Here is an 18,441-nt window from a genome sequence, read left to right on the forward strand (position 1 = left end):
GTCCTCATCAAGTTTTTTCATTTTTACTAAAAACCTCAAAGATGCCCTTTCTTACATCTGCACCAGCTTGTCCTCTTGATCCAGGCTCACCCTTGTCTCCCTTTTCACCTTTCTCTGTCTTCAGCACTGTGGGAGCCTGTGGTGTGTCCTTCCTGTCCACAAGCACCTTCAGATCAGACACCTGTGAGGGGGGGGGGGCAGAAAAAGGAAATGGTAGAGAAGAGCTTCATAACTTTTAGCCACATGTGACTGCATGTGAAAAGCTTTTGGAGTTCAGCTAAGGACCAGTCGTTTAGATTCCATCGCAGCAGCTGGAAAGTCACCGGTTGATAAAAAAAAATCCCAGGCTTTTATTTCAAAATGTATTTGCACATAAACCATTTTACTGTGGATCGTTCTTCACCTGTGAGAATACTAGAGGAGGGCAGTAATCTCCTCCAAACTGTCGGGGCAGCATTTATTCTAAAAGGTTCAGTCACAATTCAGTAACAGACCTGCGTCAGTCATTGGTCTACGTCCATGATATCAAGCCCGACATGCTGCTGCAGTTTAAAACTACCTGCAGTCCCATTTTTATAATGCCCATAAATCAGAAGCAAATCCCATATTTGACTGTGGCAACTCTATTATTCAACTTTTACTGGACTGAAGAAATTTTTGTTTTCAAACTAATTGAACTATTTGACACAGGAAACAACAGGTTAACATGAGTTATGAATATACATCTGAAAGGTGTAAATAGTATGATGACATTTGCAAGAACAAATGGACAAATATAAGCTCATGGAGATTTTCCATTGGCAAAACCATTATGCTAAAATATATATTCATATATCCATTAAAAAAATGAGTTTAGATTAGGGCTGTCTGGAAATTTGCATTACAGATTTAATGGTCTTATTGAAATTTTCCTGGAAATAAATTTTGACATTTAATATTTAATAAACATATTTAATAGGACCATTTAGGTATTTTGGGGAACATGCTACACCCAGTGTAAAGGTGTGTCTGCAGCCATTTAAATATATATTTCGTTAAATGATTTTAATACTTGAAACTTGGAGGCAAAAGTGTGTGGAGTCCACATACCCGAATGCCAAAGCCGAACAGAGCCTTCTGTAGATCCTGGTCATAGGAATACAAAAACATTGTTCAACATAGCTGAAGGATATCGACAATAAATGTTTCCACAAGTCATGACAGGCAACATGCTGACATCCTACCACTGCTGTCCCAGGTTTTCCTGGTGCCCCGTCCTCTCCTGGATCTCCCTGCCAATAAAAAGATATCAACTTGTCAACACAAAACACATGAAACCTCACTCATGTCGCACTTTGATAGGGTCGCACATTTAACTTACAGTTTCACCTTTAAGGCCAGCCGGTCCTCTATCTCCCTGGAACAAAGAAAGTTAGAAGGTCAAAAACAGACTAAGTAGTTAGTAATCTACAGCAAACTGTGATCAATAAAGACTTACTCTGGCTCCCACGGCTCCCGGGATCCCAGGTACACCCTGAAGGACAGAGCAAGGGCAATGTTAAAAACCATTTACAGACAGGACTTTAGTGGGGCTGCAGTCGCACACAGAGACACATGGAGATAAAACAGACATCTCTGGTGCTACATGTGGGAGAGTGATGCAGCTGGGGATAACATGGTCACACAAGAGCAAGTAAAATCTGTAAAATCACATTTTCTATGATAGTATGCAAAAAGAAACAGTTATATTAAAACATAATTACAGGCAGAGGAATTGCTTTGTGTGTATAATGACTTTATCCTCCATTAATGCACAGTAGCCCTTGGAGGTCCACATTATTCTCAGCACATAACACTGCAGGACAAGCACTAATGTGTAAGTTAAACCATAATATGCATTTAAGGAATGCAATCAACAACAATGTCAGAATGCTGCAAAGTCATGCACACTCACAGGCGTTCCTGGAGGCCCCTGTGGGCCTGGGATTGGTGTTGCTTCAACTCCTTTAACATACACAACCTGAGAGACATGGAAAGTGCTGGTATTATTAAAAAAAAAGACAAACTATCAGTCCAGTTCTTAATATGCTTTGAATTCGTCTACATCAGTTGTACCTGTCCAGGGGGACCAATGCTGCCAGGTACTCCAGCAGGCCCCGGAGAGCCAGAGGGTCCTACGGGCCCGGCAAGGCCTCGGTCTCCTTTCTGCCCGTCACGGCCCTGGAAAACATGTGTGATTACACAACCAAGACTCTCTCTACGCATGGTTACTTCCTCCTGCGCTATAGTGGAGACTTAACTATAAAATCAAAGCAGGTGGCCGCTGCCACCCCTCCACTGATGTTCTAGAGATAATTAATATGAATTTGCACATGAAAACAGCAGTATGACATTTGGCGCCTCTCTGGATTCCTCTCAGAAGTGGCTCCCCCTTAAAGGCTAAGCTTGATCATTAGAGGCTAGTGAATGTATGTAGCTCCTTCTGAGAGGCATACTGATTCAGCAGTGAATGAGAGTGTGATGATGGTAATGTCAATGTCAGAGCAAACTACAGTTGATAAATACACACTTGAGGGAGGAAGTGATGAGGAGAACAGAAAGGAGGAAAGCTAATGTGAAACACAACAAAATCAAGGCAAGGAGGATGGAGTGAGATAGAACAGGTCGAGGTTAGACAGGATGCAGTGTAAAAACAAACTGGCCAGAAAACACAAAGTGATAATGATATAAAAAGAAAAGGCAAAACTGACATCTCTTCCAGCTGCTCCTGGTTCTCCTTTGTCACCCTGCAGATTAAAGACAGCAGAGTCAGTTCCAAAGAAAAGCAAAACAAGATACACAATAAGCACAGTCTTCATAGAACATTTTCTAAAAACTTACTAAAATGTAAAAATAGCTCTTCTTGGCCTAGTTCTTGTTTGGTTTCATTTCTAGCCCACTTTGTTTTGTGCCCTACACAATTAAAAGCACGGCAAACACTTCAAAGTTATATTCACAAATAAGTGGTATTTTATAAAAAAAATGCTACATTTTACCACTGTAGCCGTCAACACTCATGAGAGGACACCGGAAAAAAGACTATTTTGTAGATTTGTCACATTAAATGTAATGCATATAAAAGAAAATGGTGTTGTTGGGTCAACTTAAGTTACTTTTATTGTGAGGAATCCTGAAAAACCTCATCCTGTTAGTGTACACAAACCTTTCTCCCATCTTCGCCTGGTACACCGTCCTCACCCTGTGAGTCAAGACAAAATGCATTACAGACCCTACAGGAACAAACTGAATAATGGCCAGTCTGCTGCAGGAGCACTCAGATTATTCAGTGCCATTATGCCAAGACGGCCATTACGCTGCAGACCCCGATACGTCTGTACTGCTTTTGTTCACTAAACATCATTCACAGGGAAGAGTATGCCAAGGCCATTACCAATTCGAGAATGATATAGAGACATACTCTGAGGAAAAAACAAACTAGAAGTATTTACAAGATTCATATTCTGTGAAGTGAATCAGTCCTATAACAGCATATCAGAGATAATGCAAATGATATTCAAAATGCAGAAGGCGAGCTGCTGTGAGGAGTTATAGTAAGGAGTTACCATTTTGCCAGCAGGCCCTGGTTTGCCATCTTCACCTGCTTTACCCTGAAATAGAACAGCAAGGATGATGACACACAACTAAGTAAATGTGATTGAAAACAGACTGAGAAGTAAAGAAACAAAGGAATGGATGAGACTACGTGACCACAAAAATAAAAGTTTGTGTGTGTACTCACAGGTGACCCTGGAGTGCCTGGAGGCCCAACAGGCCCTGGGGGGCCCTGTTCCCCTCTAAGTCCTGGCAAACCCTGAAAAAAGAAACAAGGACACATCACAGTGAACGGTTTAATCCTACTAAGATACATTTTTGATTGGTTACATTTTGGGGCAGTTGAAAAGAAAGTTTAAAAACGTGTAATTTATTAACAGAGAAGTGCAGTAACAGTGAAATGTTTACCATTTCTACATATTCTGAGAAACGTAGATGTGTATAGGATTAAACATGATACAAACGGTAACTGCGATTTGTTTTGATTGTACAGCAGCAGTAGAGTAGACCTGTCACGTGTCTGCTCCTTAAACAGGATATAGACTCTTAAACTATACTTTCAGAACCATTATTATGGTCAATATGACATAACAGTCTCCTGTGAAACTGGACTGGAGACATCTTTGCCTACAGTCATCTTATGTAACTGGCCATAGGTCTGAAAAGTGAATTTTACCACCTCCACAGTGCCCTCTGTAGCACGTACACGAAAAGTGCACCTACTGCGTGTGACTGTAGTACAGGGGCACACTTGTGTATTCTAAAAAAAGTGAGTAATATACTAAGAATAAATAGCTTAATAACTTACTAAATGAACCAAACCTCAGCACTAAATAACTTACAAAAAGATCAGCATTTTCATATCAAATGACTACTGACAACCAATACCTGATAACTAATACAGAGGGCCAATTAAAATTTTCACACAACCAAAAACGGAAAAAGGAAACTCACATCTCTTCCAGGATCCCCCTGTTTCCCAGGATCCCCCTGTAAAACAAAGAAAAAACAAATATAGTACACACACATTGACCACCCAGAGGCTCTACATACATTATGTGTTATAGTTTGGTGAAAAATAGGGATAAACTGAAGTACCCTCTGACCAGGTGGTCCAGGAGCACCTGTTTTGCCGTCTACACCAGGACGTCCATCTAACCCAGATGCTCCTCTTTCTCCCTGATCACACAAAGGTTTAGGGTTAAAAAAAAAAAAAACACCACATTTACATAACAGCCTGAAACAGTGAGAGCACAGTTTAAGTGGTTCAATTCAACTTTTGGCTATGAAGCTTTCTGCCAGCACCCCCTGCACTTCATCCCACTGGGAATACTGCATGAGAAACAGAATCCAGAGGAATGAAGGACAGTGACACCTGCCCCTAACAAGAAAACAGAAAAATCCCTTATGTTTATCTTTTTTAACATTGATAAATTTACACGGGTCATTTCAGGAGGTGAGATTGTGACGACCAGTCACACTGATTGATTTCAAACCTTCTCTCCAGGCGCTCCTCTTTCTCCTGCGTCACCCTGCAAATACATAATATGAAATACATTAGAAGTGAAAGCGATATCTGTTAAAGGAAATGAGGAGATGATTCACATATTTACAGATGTCATGTTATGAGAATTGTCGTGGGAAAGCAGTGACAGAGAGAAAACTCACTCGTGTGCCTGCGGGCCCCCGTTGTCCCTCAGGTCCCTTTATAGACAGCAGGGAAAGAACAAGAAGTCACAGAGGGTCATCAATCATGCATACTGAATCAACAGGGGAAGAGGTCAGTGCGCATACAGATGCATATACAGTGGCTTATCAGATGCTCACAGAAGCATTTACAAATTGCAAGAATGATGCAAACTCACTCGCAGGCCTGAGGCTCCGGGAGTCCCTGCTTCGCCTTTCTGACCTTTGCTGCCATGCTCTCCTGGGTCCCCATCGTCGCCCTGGAAATTGCAATGACGTAAGTTGTTTTAGCTGCACTACTTTCATCTCATCATGACATGCTGGTGTTATTTAGGAGTTTTTCCCATAATGTAATGCCTATGATAGCTGCAACAGGACCGGTTTTGGGAGGATACTTATTGCGACTTCACAGGTACAGTACATACCCTCTCCCCTCTCTCTCCTTTTAGCTGGCCCTGGACATCAGCCTGTTGAAGAGAACAAACACATCAGACTGCACGTAGTCTCACAACTGGGTTGAACTGGGCTGTGGGATTTTCATTCAACGGCAAGAAGATGTTGAGGACTTAAATGTTGCAGACTCTAGTTTGATCAGTATGGTTCATTACTTACATCATCATTATGGTTCATTTAATTTTAAAGCCTACAGTACAGTGCGACACACTCACCACTTTTCCTGGTGGTCCTGGAGGTCCTTGAGGTCCCTTGAAGAAGAGAGTTAAATATGTGAATCCTGCAACAGCAGATAGAGACTTATAAAAGCACTTTGTAAGAAATAGACAAGACAACAAACCTGTTCTCCTTTCTCTCCTCTCAGTCCCGCAGGTCCTGGGCTGCCCTATGTTGAGCACAGATCAATAAAGATGCTGAGCAGCTGATCTTCCACGCTGTTTATTCTCTCATGGTCTCAGTGGAATAGCACAAGACCATATTGAAAAGCTGTCTGTATGAGGATACATAAATGTGTGTCTTACATTTCGTCCGTGCTCTCCTGGGTCTCCCATGTCCCCCTTCTCTCCTGCTCGTCCTGGTTGACCAGCAAGCCCCTGATGACAGGATCAATAAAAAAAGTGTGTTAACTCAACTTTCCACTGATGTACCTTGGTAGGTTTACAATCTTAGAATGAAACCTTGACCACAAAATGTGTGCAAGACACTTGTCCTACCCTCAATCCTCTTTCTCCCGACTTCCCTGGAAGTCCAGACTCCCCCTGATAGAGGAAAATTCAAAAAACAGACATTTAGAGTGACAAGTACGCATCAATCTTTACAAAGAAACTCACACTTTTGAGGATGAGAGTGGATGGTGGAGAGATTATACTTACAGGTGTGCCTTCATCACCCTTCTCTCCTCTCTCTCCCTGTAAAACAACAAGTATTAAGGATTCACTGATTTTAACTGGCAGGAAACCTTAATGGCATCACATTTCAAAATCTACAACATCAACTCACAACAGAGAATGTATAAAAAAAAGAAGTTGTGAGAATGTGGGAGGATTTAAAACACAAAAAATTGGGAGAAAATTGCACATCAAAACACAAAGAGTATTTGTTTTTACCTCTAAAATGGCATCATTAGAAAGAGATGCATGTTGAGAGAGAAGAAAGCTGAACAGGCAGTTTGATCTTTGATTACAGCAATAACGCAACAACAAAAAATGCTTGATTATATTTTTACAATAGTAGTGTAATACTAATTGTAGTGTAAAACCAATAAAAGAGATGGTAAAGGTTTGTTTGTGGTGGCAGCTATAGCTTAGTACAAAGACTGGGAAATATTATTGATACCATTATGAACCAAATTCTAATAATTAGAAAAACAGAATGATAACATGATCTTATCACTACGGCAGCAACTCGCAATAACTTAAATCATTACTTAATCTGCCAATTACCTAGATTAATTGTTTGGTCTTTATAATGTTAAAAATTTGTAAAAAATTTCCCAATTTCCCAAAACATAAGCTAACGTCTTCAAATGTCTTGTTTATCAATGTCTTGTCCAACCAACAGTCCAACAGTCCAACTCCCAAAGATAATAAGTTAACAATAACATAAAAGAGAGGAAATCAGTAAATTCTCATTATGTAGAAGCTGGAACAAAGAAATAATTGACATTTATCGTAAATGATGAATAGCTGTCATTTAATTTTCTGTCAATTGACAGAATCAATTAAACACTACTCATCATTATGATTTACATCATTAGTAAAGCTCATACCATGACAATGAAATTTTGCTTCAAGTCATTAAACAGTAATATTTATTAATCACTCTACTTCCTGCTGTATGTGGACACTGCCAAAAACGTGGATCATGAAAAAGATGTGGAGAGAAGGTACAGTCGCTTTTCACAGTTAAGACTTAAATGGAGCCGGATCCCATTCAGCGCTCTGACCTGTTTCCCTAGAAGACCGGGCTTTCCTGGGATTCCTGGCCGCCCATTCTCCCCCCTCTCTCCTGGTTCACCTGAATCTCCCTAAAGAACAATTATAAGACCAGTTTAACGACCAAATAAATATAGATAAGCATAAAGGGTAAAAAAAAGACAACGCAAACAAACACAGCAGGCCTCTTACCTTGGCACCCAGCCTTCCACTGATACCAGCAAGTCCCTGAGGGAAGAGCATGTGTTTCATGTATTTTCGGTTTGAGCAGTTACATCGACAGCTGGCACAAGGCAATGTTTCATTAATAATAGATGCGATTGTCAGGAATATATCACAGTATTTGTTTTTCTGATAAAGAGTGTTACGGTGACTCCAGTGTGAGCTTACTCTCTCTCCGGGCTCTCCTTTAGGTCCAACGACACCTGACCCTCCTGACCCGGAAGACCCCTTGCAAAATGACAGAAACGAAAATGTCATTTAGGTAAATGAGTCCACATTTTCTAGAGCAACATCTTCCCCCGGTTGCTCACTTTCTCTCCTCTCTGTCCCGACTCTCCTTTATCTCCTTTGTGCCCGTCAGTACCAGCCAGGCCTCGCTCTCCCTGTGGGAGAACATCCACAAAGAGGAAACCCATCATAGAAAACAGTGAGCTCTGTTGGCATGAGAAGTTATAGGAGTACAGAATTTGATAGCTTACCTGCTCCCCTTTTTTCCCAGGAAAACCTGGAGCCTGCATGATTTGAATAATACAGTAAAGACTCATCACCACAGGAACAAAGTGTCAGGAATATGAAATGCATATCCAAAGTGAAAGAAAAGTCAAATTATATGTGACGATTTTTCTTGTCTGATCACTCACACTTCTACCAGGCTCCCCTCGTGCACCTTCGTTTCCCTGAGAACAGACAGGTTCAACTGTTCTTTCAGATTTATTACATCAGATTATGAAATGTTCTGTGATGGAATCACGTTCCCGCTGACCTGCTCCTTCTCAAATGATTACACTGAATTGAATCAGCCTCACCTTTTCTCCCGACGGTCCACTGGGTCCTGGTAAACCCTGATGACAAATGAGGAGACACATTCATGAGACTCGCTGCGCATTTATAACAGTGAGATCATGCAGCAAAAATGAAACCAAAAGGCGCACTGATGTCATTGGCCAATACCACATGACAGTCCGTCACTCACTCTCAAACCTGGTGTTCCTGAGAGGCCTGGCTTCCCTGGTTCCCCCTGAGAAACAACATTATTCAGATAACGGCAAAAGCATCCAACTAAAAAGAAATGATGTCAACAGTTGAATAACTTTAAATTAAAAGCTAAACCAACACTACTGTACTCACTCTCCCGCCAGATTCTCCAGCCAGTCCTCTCTCCCCCTGCAAAGAGACACATGATTGATTCACAGATTGGTTCCTGACTGAAATTTGCCAAGAATGCCTCTTTATCACAACATGCACAAGAAAATGCACAATATGTGACAGTGACTGCAGTAAGTAGAGTCTTCCCAGGTCTTGTTCTAGATTTTGAGAGGAAAGGCCTTCTTCTTTGATCATCTGACTCACCTGACAATACCTGTATCTTAGTGAAAATGGTTGCAGCCATTGTGAGACTGATCTTGGTGCATATGTTCGACATTATACATTACAATACTGTAAACCTGCTGCGGTTGCTTGGGATAGTTTGTGTTAGCATTTGTTAAGAGTGTCACCATTAGCACAGGTTTCCACTCATTGTGCACCACTATATAACATTATCTTACATAGACAGACGCAAAGAAAATTGGGATAATAAGACCTTAGAATCAACATTAAAGCTGCCTCTCAGTTCAGGTACAAACAAGTTGCCTGCAGCATATTTTTACCTGATTGAAGTAAACCAACAGCCTACTGTGTCTCCACCTTCAAACTTATATTTTTTTATTTCAACTTTTCAGTTTTATGCAAGAAAGATGAGACACCTTTGACTCAGCAAAAATGTTAATATCATCCAAACTTGATGTTTTATTTTGGTTTAATTGCATTCGCTGCAAATATGGACCACAGGCATTTCAACTATTACACCAGTACTTACACCACAAACACACTCACGCACACACAGGCACAGACATGCATGACTGATTCACTCTCATGCCATGTAACTCACCCTGTCTCCCTGTGATCCAGGCTCGCCTGGCTGTCCTCGATCACCCTGTTGGAAAAGAGAGAGTGACAGAGGTCATTCTTGTATTTACACCTTACAACGGAGGTGATTTTTTTTACCTTTATCTTACCTTGCTACCAATTTCTCCTGGAGGCCCACGGGGACCCTGAAAGACATGAGCGAAACTGAACATTATTGTACTAACTCCATCAAGGAAGTTATGTTTTAGTCCTGTTAATTATGCGTTTATGGGTTAGTTAGCAGGGAATGTCGAAAAATGACATGGGAGATTTCAGGGAAACTTGGCTCATGGGCAAAGAAAGAACTGAATAGTCTTAGCTCTGGATAGCGCCACCATGTGGCTATTTATAGAGCACTTTTAACCTTCTCTCCTGAATTGTCAGGCACAATTTTCTTCCTTGGCTGAACCACATGTCTAGGCCACAAATTTTGTGACATACAGATTTTATGCCATATGGTCAACTTTTGCTAAGCGTGACTTTATAATATTTACTAATGTCCATGTCCAAACATTGTTTTTTCACACCACCTTCCTGTTACGGTTTTGTAAACAGTTATATAGCCTATTTGACATAAATTATTGTAGCCATATCTTAATGGCATATGCAGAAAGCAACTTTGCAAGACCCAGCATCATGCAGCATCATGATGAATTTAAACAGCCACATCATGTCCAGTCTCAAATCATAGACAGACAAATCATCATTGTACAAACTTTAGAAGTCAGGGGATTTAGGTATTTGCCAAAAATCAGTGTGATTTGATGCAGATGTGGATCCACCTGCAGAGCAGGAAGTTTAGAAACTGTGATGGGTGTGAGGAGGATGTGTGGGCATAGCAGATCTGTGTGCCATCAGTGCTTTCTATTATCTACTGTATTCATCTTGTACAATTTCTGGTTTCATTATCATAACATCAGCCCTCTAAAATTGCTGTGTGTTCTACGTACCCTGTCTCCAGGCTCTCCTTGCCTACCTGGGGGTCCAGGCAGCCCATCAGTAGCTTCGCCCTGAAAAATAACCACAAGCAATTTCTCTAAGATAAATACCTCACGTGCTCAACCACTCGTGCACTAAATCCATCAGAAAATACCTGGTCTCCTTTGCTGCCCTGTGGTCCTGTTGCCCCTCTAGTACCCTGAGCCCCTGGAGGTCCTGAGGTACCCTGATAATAAAAATGCAATTAGTAAATGCAAAAGACTCCCCCATGTGGACAGAAGGTTCATCTGGAAACTAAACATGTCAGCACATTGGCAGTGATTGACAGTGCTTACTGGGGAGCCCTTCTCGCCCCTCTCGCCCTTCACGGCCACCCCGCTGCCGACTCCTGGTGGTCCCTGTCAGCAAAGAGAGATAAGAGCTGAGAATCATTATACTCGCGTGCACCTCGGGATATTTCTACAGTGAGAGGACAAGCTGGTGATGGTGTGACTCACCCTCTCTCCTGGGCTGCCCTTGTCTCCCTGCAGAAAAAGAGAGAAATAAAGAGAGACAGAGAGGGGGGGGGGGGAGATGCTGAACAATGTAGTTAGGGATTGTTTGTCAGTGATAATCTACTCAGAAATTGGCAAGACTCTTGTGTATATGCAAATACTCACAGATTGATTCATACACAAACAACCCACCTCTTCCGCTGCGCGATAGTATCGAATGCATAAACAAAAAGTGATGACAAAACAGTACAGGAAAAAAAACAATCCAATAAATATTGGAATAATAGAACTAAGTCTGCACACAACCACTTTTTCATTATTGAGGAATTGAAATCTGTTGTAAGGCTCGTTTGCTTGGTATGAGAATAAATACTCTGTATTAAAATTTTCAGTTGTGGGATTCATGTGAGTTTCTAGAAGAAGTGTCATGAAAATATGCACTAGAAGTCAGTGTGTCTCAACTACAAAATACCAAAACTGTTTTTTGGATGCACTGACAAACATAGAAAGAGTCATCAGGATTAATTAATTGAGATTTGTCTAAACCCCTGACTTGTAAAATGACATTCATACATTAAAAATTATATTGTATGTGTGAGAAAAATCACTAATAATGTCTTAGATTACTCAAGCCTCCATTGATTCAAATATGTAAGTGGCTCAATGCTACCACCATGTGCACGAGTCTGACCATAACAGTCTTGTCTTGGATCATCGCTTGAAGGCAAAAGAATCCATTTAGAATCGATTATGCTTTGAGAAATGTGACAAAAAGTTTGGAAGTTTAAAAAAGTCTAAAATCAAAATGAAAAAATGCAATGATGATTGCATTATTAACAAATTATTTTCAATTTGTGTAAAACAACCAAAATTTTGTGTATTTGAAACTGTAAATTGGATATAAAATGTCAATACCTCATAATTGAGCATAATTTTACACATCTGTGTGAAATTTTAACATAAGTAGCGTATGAATTCTTGAGTTATGAGGTCACAGTGACCTTTGACCTCCAAAATTTAATCAGCTGATCTTTTAGTCCAAGGGGACGTTTGTGCCAAATTTGCGGAGATTCCCTTTAGGTGTTCCTGAGCTATCGTGGTCACTAGGATGGGATGGATGGAGGCAGAAGGCAAACCTTGATGGAGAGTCCTGGTTGTCCTGGTAAACCTGGGCGACCATCCTGGCCTGATGTCCCTGGAACTCCAGCAGCACCTTTGCCCCCATCGCTGCCTGGCCGACCTGGAGTACCCTTGGTACACAACAAGAACACTGGTTAATATATAGAAATGACTCAGTACACTCAAAACTTCTAGATAGCTCCACCCAATCTCTCTACTACAGCTGGACATCACCTTAAGAATGATGGATTTTGATGGTGTGCTTCTCTTATGTTTCATGACATTCTGTGATGGTTTTCCAGTTGTTCCTTACCGGTATTCCTGAGATGCCTGGCTCTCCTTTCCTCCCTGGAACACCTCCTCCCGATATAGCTGAGCCCGGTTCACCCTGAGGCATCAAAAAAGCACTGTGAAAAAACACACACACACACAACACTTTGTCCTCTGTGTGTTTCAAAACTTGTGAGGTGGGTTATCACTCGGCTCACCCTTTCACCTTTGCTGCCCTTTGGTCCTTGTGGCCCTGTCACACCGGGCTCAGCCTAGAACAAAGGAAAAACAAGGAAGCAGATTTCAGATGTCAGTCTAAATATTCTGCAGGCCAGGACAACAAAGGTTACTCACTGGGTCTCCTCTGATACCAGGTAGCCCCTGTGAACCCTGCGGACATAAAAACAACATCATCGCCTCTATGCTAATACAACAAAACAAACATATCCAATGAGTCCGTGGGTTCTGGTTTCTCTACTCACTGGGACCCCTGCATTTCCTGGGGAACCTGGTCGTCCCGGTAACCCTGGATTTCCATCAATACCAGGAAAACCCTAAACAGAAAACAATCTGCTTGTTACTTCAATCCTACTGGGCCACATTTGTATAGCTTTGATTAGGCCTTAGCTGGACTTACTCTCTCGCCCTTTTCTCCTTTCACCCCCACTGAGGGGTTATAAGGGCCAGCTTGGCCTGGCGTGCCTGGGCGTCCTTCAGGTCCTCTGGGACCCTCCCTCCCAGGCAAACCATCACGACCCTACATCAAGCACAAACATATTGACATATTAGTATGTACAATCATTTTGGAAAATCAGTGCATTGCGTCAGTGTATAGAGGAATCATCAAGGTCGGTGTCAATGAATGACTTACAGGCTCTCCCTTGCGTCCGTCTCCACCATCCCCACCCCTTTCACCCTGTGGTGAAAAAATGGCATTGTAACAGCTGAAAATACAAATTACAAGAGTGTTATGTTTTTCTGCAATATACCTTCTCTCCACGATCACCCTTCTCTCCCTGAAAGAAATAGGAAAGATTAAACGTAGAGATCAAATAGTAGGGAGTGTTTGGCAGTCATCAAATCTTTAGTCTGCCCAATGTACTGAACATCTGATAATAATGACAGAGACTTTAATACAGTATGAAAGTACAGTTGGAGAATAACTCACCCGAGGGCACTGAATGGTACACTGGTCTGTACCTGGGGTAGTCTAAACACAACGAGAGAAAACATCAGGTTCAGACTACATTTTATTTCTTGGTATATTCTTTATTATGGTGTTTTTCCAGGTTTATTCATACCTCTGGTTTTCTTGCAATACCACAGAGCAAATCTGCCAGATCCGAATGTAGGGTGTCCAACTGTGCTGCATCACGGGTGTACAGGATGTTCTGGGTGCTGCCATCCGTCACCGCCCGACGCAGCTCCTCAGTGTTCGCCTGGTCTATACCCACAGCTAACACTGTTACACCTAGCAGACAGACACACACACAAAAACATGTTCGTTTGTAGAGAGGAAGATTTGATTTGTATGTAGGGAAAGTGATTTAGGACAATGTTTGGGAAAGTGTATTTTATAAATCAGTCACTTCTGTGGCTGAAGCCTTGAAACTAAATTGAAAGACAAATCAAACAATCTAGTAGCTCGTTCCCATCCAGTTTTCCTCAGGATGGCTCACACTCAGAGGCTCACAGTTTTATGCGGTAAAGCGAATGATTAGAGGTCTCAGGGCCGAAACAATCTCAACCTATACTCAAACTTTAAACGAATAAGAATTGGCCAAGGAGTGTGTGACAATTTACCCGATGAATCAACATGCCCTGTGTTAGGGACCAAGCAGCAAGAGCAGGGACACAAGAGTAATTTTCAAACGTTCAGGTTTTATTTAGCTAAATTAAACAATCAATAGAAAAATCAAGGTTGCAAAAGATTAAAATACATAAGCAAAGAAAAAGTATCAACAGAAATTCTACCTATGGGCCCTTTAAATAAACTGAGGTCCACAAACCAATATTGCAACAGAAATCTGAACTGAACAATCCTGACCCAGTGAATGCCACAAAAGAAGGGGTATATATACACATAGGCTAGCCTACAGACAAACGAGGGGGGGGGGGGGGGGGGGAGCCAACTCCTTACCATTAAACACCCATAATAAACCCAACTGCCACTTAAAGATATAATACAAATAATACCAATAAATACTACAACTACCCAAAGCCCAAAGAAATGCTACTCCAAGAATGCTACTTTTCTGGAAGCCTCTGCAACTCAGAGCACCCCTGCCCAGCACTGGGGGTTGACACCTTCCACTTCCTGTGTTCCAGCATAAAAAGGTGCCTTAACCTCTGCCTCCCCCTTTTGCCAGGAACTCAGCAGCATGTGGAGAAACAAAGGTAAAATGTATTAATAACTCAAAACCAGCTTGATAAACTTATGATAACTAAATGTAGGTAACCAAAATGCATGCACTAAAATTGGAAAGAAATATCATAATGTATATCAAAAATTGTGTTAGTGATTATTTGAAATGAAAGGGAACATTACTATATGGTGCCAAATGTTGATGGGTCCAACACACCCTGAAAATGGATTGAACTGGAGTGTTAGGCCCATGCCTGACCAGCGATGGCGGGGCTAGTATCACGGGTGGAGCCGCCTTGGATGCAGATCTTGGAAGTATATTGAAATGATAACTTTGAAGGCCAAAGTGGAAAAGGGTTCTATATGAGCAGCAGTTGAACATGTCAGTCGGTTGGTCCTAAGAGATGGGTGAATGCCATTCAAAAGAATGGGGTAGTGGCCTACGTCACCCTAGCCGCTTGAAAACGAGATGGATTCAGATCCCTGAATATGGAGTCATGTAAAGCATCCAGTGCGGTGACAAACATGATCTTGAAGAGGCTGGCAGGAGCTCCAGGGAGTTGTCTGTTCTCTTTGTGAAGGGCAAGGTACCCTGGAATGGGTTCGCCCCAAGACAGGGGCCAGTGCCCTGGGACACGTTTCAGCAAGGTCCCATGCAAGTGAAGTGGGTGAGTGGAGGAGATTGTGTACAGCGGTAAGCGGCAGCGACTCTGGACGAGCACTGGCCCATTCCTGTGGATCACTGGCATAATATAAGCAGGAGCAGCTGTAGATTGTATCTTTAGTGTGTTGTCTGTTCCCATTTGTTTCCTGGGCTTGAAATTCTGCAAATAACTCAGCAAATTATGCCACTTAACTCGGGACTTGACTTATGAGGGGTCAAGCTAAAAACATGGGTGTTTGCCATTTTGGAAGTCTAAGATAGCCATCATGGAGACTTTAAAGAAAATGGAGATAGAGAGAGGTTTGGAAGTTTGTCACTCACCAAAAATGCATAGCTTTAAACTCCGCTAAGACTGGAAGTAATTGTTGCAATCAGGACATTCATCAGGATGTTGTGAACCTAACTTTACAGTGATGTGGTAGGTGCTGGCAGTTACATCCAACCACATTACAGGAAATTAAAATTTCATTCTACAGGTTAAATGCAATACGACTGCTTCTTGGTCTGCTCCAGCATACCTGTAGCCCTAAGATTGCTGGCTGCCAGAGTGAGGTTGTCCGCTGATCTCTTGTCAGCGATGATGACAACAGCACCAGGGACCCTTGGTCTCCGACCAGCTGTGGGGGTCAGCAGGTACTGTGTGGTGAATGTCACTGCCTCACCTGTAGAGGGAGACAGACAATACAATACAGACAATGATGCAGACTCGAACAAACCAAATAGTTACAGAAATGAAACTCAAGTACAGTAAAGAAATGGACAACACCAGAAAGGGAAATTGTTAGAGAGGAGAAGAAACTGACCCATGTTGTTCCCTGGGCTTTCGTCAAAGGGCGTGGACTGGATTTCTTGAAAAAGTGTGTCAGACCTGGCATGGCGATTAAGTAGGAACCATATTTTGGGTCTGTAACCGTATACTACAACTCCCATCTAAAACAGACAGAAAATAATCAAATTCTTTTCTGCCATCTTACAGCCTCAAACCTCCACGACCTGTTTTTTAAGACTTATACTTCAAGAGCAGTACCTGGGAGTCACGCGGTCCGATAGTGTGGAGCGACCCTGCTGTACTTGTGAGGAGTTCACGTAGAGGTTTTGTGAGGCTAATCCGATCGGTAGATGCCGGCACCAGAAACACCACATCCAGACGTCCACGTACGCAAACTGTGGACGGAGATGTTTGTAGGGGTCAATAAGGTATCAAAAGGTGTCTATAGTTATAAATGTATGAAAGGGCACTCATTGATGTGTTACCAGTGCGTTCATCTACACTGCTCTCTGTTCCCAATCCGTTCTCAAAGGTGGGCTGCACAGTAAAGCGATATCGACGGCCCAAACGCAGCCCTGTCACCTGATAAGAGCTGGACGCAGCAGGGAGCGTAACAGACAAGCCACGACCAATATCTGAGGAATATATAAAAATGTTGTAGTTGAAATGGAATGTAAAGGACTGGGGAACAGGCAATCTAAAAGAAATAATTCATAACATGTAGAATAACATGTTTCACCTGTCTCATCTCTCCAGCGTAGAATATATCCTGTGGCACCTGGTAGTGGATTCCAGCCAAGTCGCACAGAATTCTGGGTAATCTCCGCCACTCGTAAAGTTGTTATAGGTAGTGAGGGAGGGGGGGTGTAGGCACCGGCTATATACACAGATACAGAGAATCCACAGCGATGTAAACATTTTGATATTTTCTCCTACATATACAGTATATATTGAAATATGAGACTTTGTATATGGTGCAACACTCAATTATTGCACACAAGAAAGACAGTATTCCCACATCATCATCATCATGTGCCTAGGAACATATAAAGTTAAAATTTTGCAGTCTCATATTTCATGGGTTATCAAAACTTGTGGGAGCCTTGAAATAGTGTATGAAGAGAGTAAGACAGGACTCACGCGTGGTGACTCTGACTGACACAGGGGTTCCCTCTCTGTTTTGAACTAAAGCCATAACTTGCACCTCGTATTGGGCTCCGGGGTCCAATCGGTCTAAATCCACTGCTGTGATGTGTCCCCCCACCACTTGACTCCTCTCTTCACCACCTACAGTAGCACATAGTCACAACAGTAGGTAGTGTAACACAGACCTGCTGCCTTAAAACATCTATCACAGAAGAAAATTATATTTCTCATCAAAGTCAAACTTGACATATTTCAGGTGCATTTTGATGTTGTGATTATTGCACTTAAATGTGAGATTAATGAAACTTTTTTTTTTAAACACAAAAGTAAAAAGTACCAGCACTAAAACCTACCATCCGTTCTTCTCCAAGAAACACGATAAGCCGTCGCTCCCTGCACACCAACCCATGTGACTCGGACAACCTCTCCACGGGACTCCTCGACCTGCAGTGATGTCACAGTCCCGACCACAGTCTGATCTGACTCTGAAGGTCAGGACAGAAAACAGGTTAATCAGTTATTCTATTTTGTATCCCCATACTAATGTAACCTGAACACCTGAACAACAGCAACACTGTGTATTTGACACATTCAGCGAGGTACCTGTTCTGATATTCAGCGTGGAGGGACTTCCCTCTCGGGAGCCAGTCACAGAAGAAACCAGCACGGTGTACGCTGAATCTGCCTGTAGTCCATCAATGGTGAAGGAAGTGACATCGGCGGGCATGGTACGTGTTGTTTCGGTTCCTGCACCAAACAAAACATGGCAGACAGAAATGCAGAAATTTGTGTGTTTCTCCAACTACAGATGCATCAGTATAAAAGAGGCTGAAAGCCATATCACTACCACATTGAGTTTTTAC

At 42.1% G+C, this 18,441-nt stretch overlaps 1 protein-coding gene across 1 annotated transcript in view; it reads right to left on the reverse strand.

Moving 5' to 3' along the window:
• col7a1 (collagen, type VII, alpha 1) overlaps window positions 1-18,441 on the reverse strand; it is a 49,686-nt gene that overhangs the window by 22,350 nt on the left and 8,895 nt on the right. Inside the window, exons 18-72 of the mRNA XM_070848092.1 lie at window positions 18,182-18,325; window positions 17,932-18,063; window positions 17,573-17,719; window positions 17,172-17,309; window positions 16,918-17,067; window positions 16,691-16,827; window positions 16,467-16,593; window positions 16,182-16,325; window positions 13,936-14,105; window positions 13,803-13,844; window positions 13,624-13,650; window positions 13,506-13,550; window positions 13,272-13,391; window positions 13,117-13,188; window positions 12,989-13,024; window positions 12,853-12,906; window positions 12,678-12,752; window positions 12,382-12,495; window positions 11,249-11,275; window positions 11,087-11,149; window positions 10,906-10,977; window positions 10,763-10,822; window positions 9,923-9,958; window positions 9,796-9,840; window positions 8,994-9,029; window positions 8,839-8,883; window positions 8,672-8,707; window positions 8,507-8,542; window positions 8,345-8,377; window positions 8,177-8,248; window positions 8,034-8,093; window positions 7,836-7,871; window positions 7,655-7,735; window positions 6,582-6,617; window positions 6,423-6,467; window positions 6,231-6,302; window positions 6,050-6,094; window positions 5,925-5,960; window positions 5,682-5,723; window positions 5,436-5,516; window positions 5,239-5,274; window positions 5,067-5,102; window positions 4,669-4,749; window positions 4,525-4,560; window positions 3,758-3,829; window positions 3,582-3,626; window positions 3,182-3,217; window positions 2,730-2,765; window positions 2,095-2,199; window positions 1,934-1,999; window positions 1,478-1,513; window positions 1,361-1,396; window positions 1,224-1,271; window positions 1,090-1,125; window positions 56-181 (exon numbers count right to left, since the gene is read on the reverse strand). Coding sequence (XP_070704193.1) covers window positions 56-181; window positions 1,090-1,125; window positions 1,224-1,271; window positions 1,361-1,396; window positions 1,478-1,513; window positions 1,934-1,999; window positions 2,095-2,199; window positions 2,730-2,765; window positions 3,182-3,217; window positions 3,582-3,626; window positions 3,758-3,829; window positions 4,525-4,560; window positions 4,669-4,749; window positions 5,067-5,102; window positions 5,239-5,274; window positions 5,436-5,516; window positions 5,682-5,723; window positions 5,925-5,960; window positions 6,050-6,094; window positions 6,231-6,302; window positions 6,423-6,467; window positions 6,582-6,617; window positions 7,655-7,735; window positions 7,836-7,871; window positions 8,034-8,093; window positions 8,177-8,248; window positions 8,345-8,377; window positions 8,507-8,542; window positions 8,672-8,707; window positions 8,839-8,883; window positions 8,994-9,029; window positions 9,796-9,840; window positions 9,923-9,958; window positions 10,763-10,822; window positions 10,906-10,977; window positions 11,087-11,149; window positions 11,249-11,275; window positions 12,382-12,495; window positions 12,678-12,752; window positions 12,853-12,906; window positions 12,989-13,024; window positions 13,117-13,188; window positions 13,272-13,391; window positions 13,506-13,550; window positions 13,624-13,650; window positions 13,803-13,844; window positions 13,936-14,105; window positions 16,182-16,325; window positions 16,467-16,593; window positions 16,691-16,827; window positions 16,918-17,067; window positions 17,172-17,309; window positions 17,573-17,719; window positions 17,932-18,063; window positions 18,182-18,325 — 3,800 coding nt within the window. The remainder of the gene's footprint in view (window positions 1-55; window positions 182-1,089; window positions 1,126-1,223; window positions 1,272-1,360; window positions 1,397-1,477; window positions 1,514-1,933; window positions 2,000-2,094; window positions 2,200-2,729; window positions 2,766-3,181; window positions 3,218-3,581; window positions 3,627-3,757; window positions 3,830-4,524; window positions 4,561-4,668; window positions 4,750-5,066; window positions 5,103-5,238; window positions 5,275-5,435; window positions 5,517-5,681; window positions 5,724-5,924; window positions 5,961-6,049; window positions 6,095-6,230; window positions 6,303-6,422; window positions 6,468-6,581; window positions 6,618-7,654; window positions 7,736-7,835; window positions 7,872-8,033; window positions 8,094-8,176; window positions 8,249-8,344; window positions 8,378-8,506; window positions 8,543-8,671; window positions 8,708-8,838; window positions 8,884-8,993; window positions 9,030-9,795; window positions 9,841-9,922; window positions 9,959-10,762; window positions 10,823-10,905; window positions 10,978-11,086; window positions 11,150-11,248; window positions 11,276-12,381; window positions 12,496-12,677; window positions 12,753-12,852; window positions 12,907-12,988; window positions 13,025-13,116; window positions 13,189-13,271; window positions 13,392-13,505; window positions 13,551-13,623; window positions 13,651-13,802; window positions 13,845-13,935; window positions 14,106-16,181; window positions 16,326-16,466; window positions 16,594-16,690; window positions 16,828-16,917; window positions 17,068-17,171; window positions 17,310-17,572; window positions 17,720-17,931; window positions 18,064-18,181; window positions 18,326-18,441) is intronic.

Source organism: Pempheris klunzingeri, chromosome 2 (assembly GCF_042242105.1).
Source record: "Pempheris klunzingeri isolate RE-2024b chromosome 2, fPemKlu1.hap1, whole genome shotgun sequence".
NCBI lineage: Eukaryota > Metazoa > Chordata > Actinopteri > Acropomatiformes > Pempheridae > Pempheris > Pempheris klunzingeri.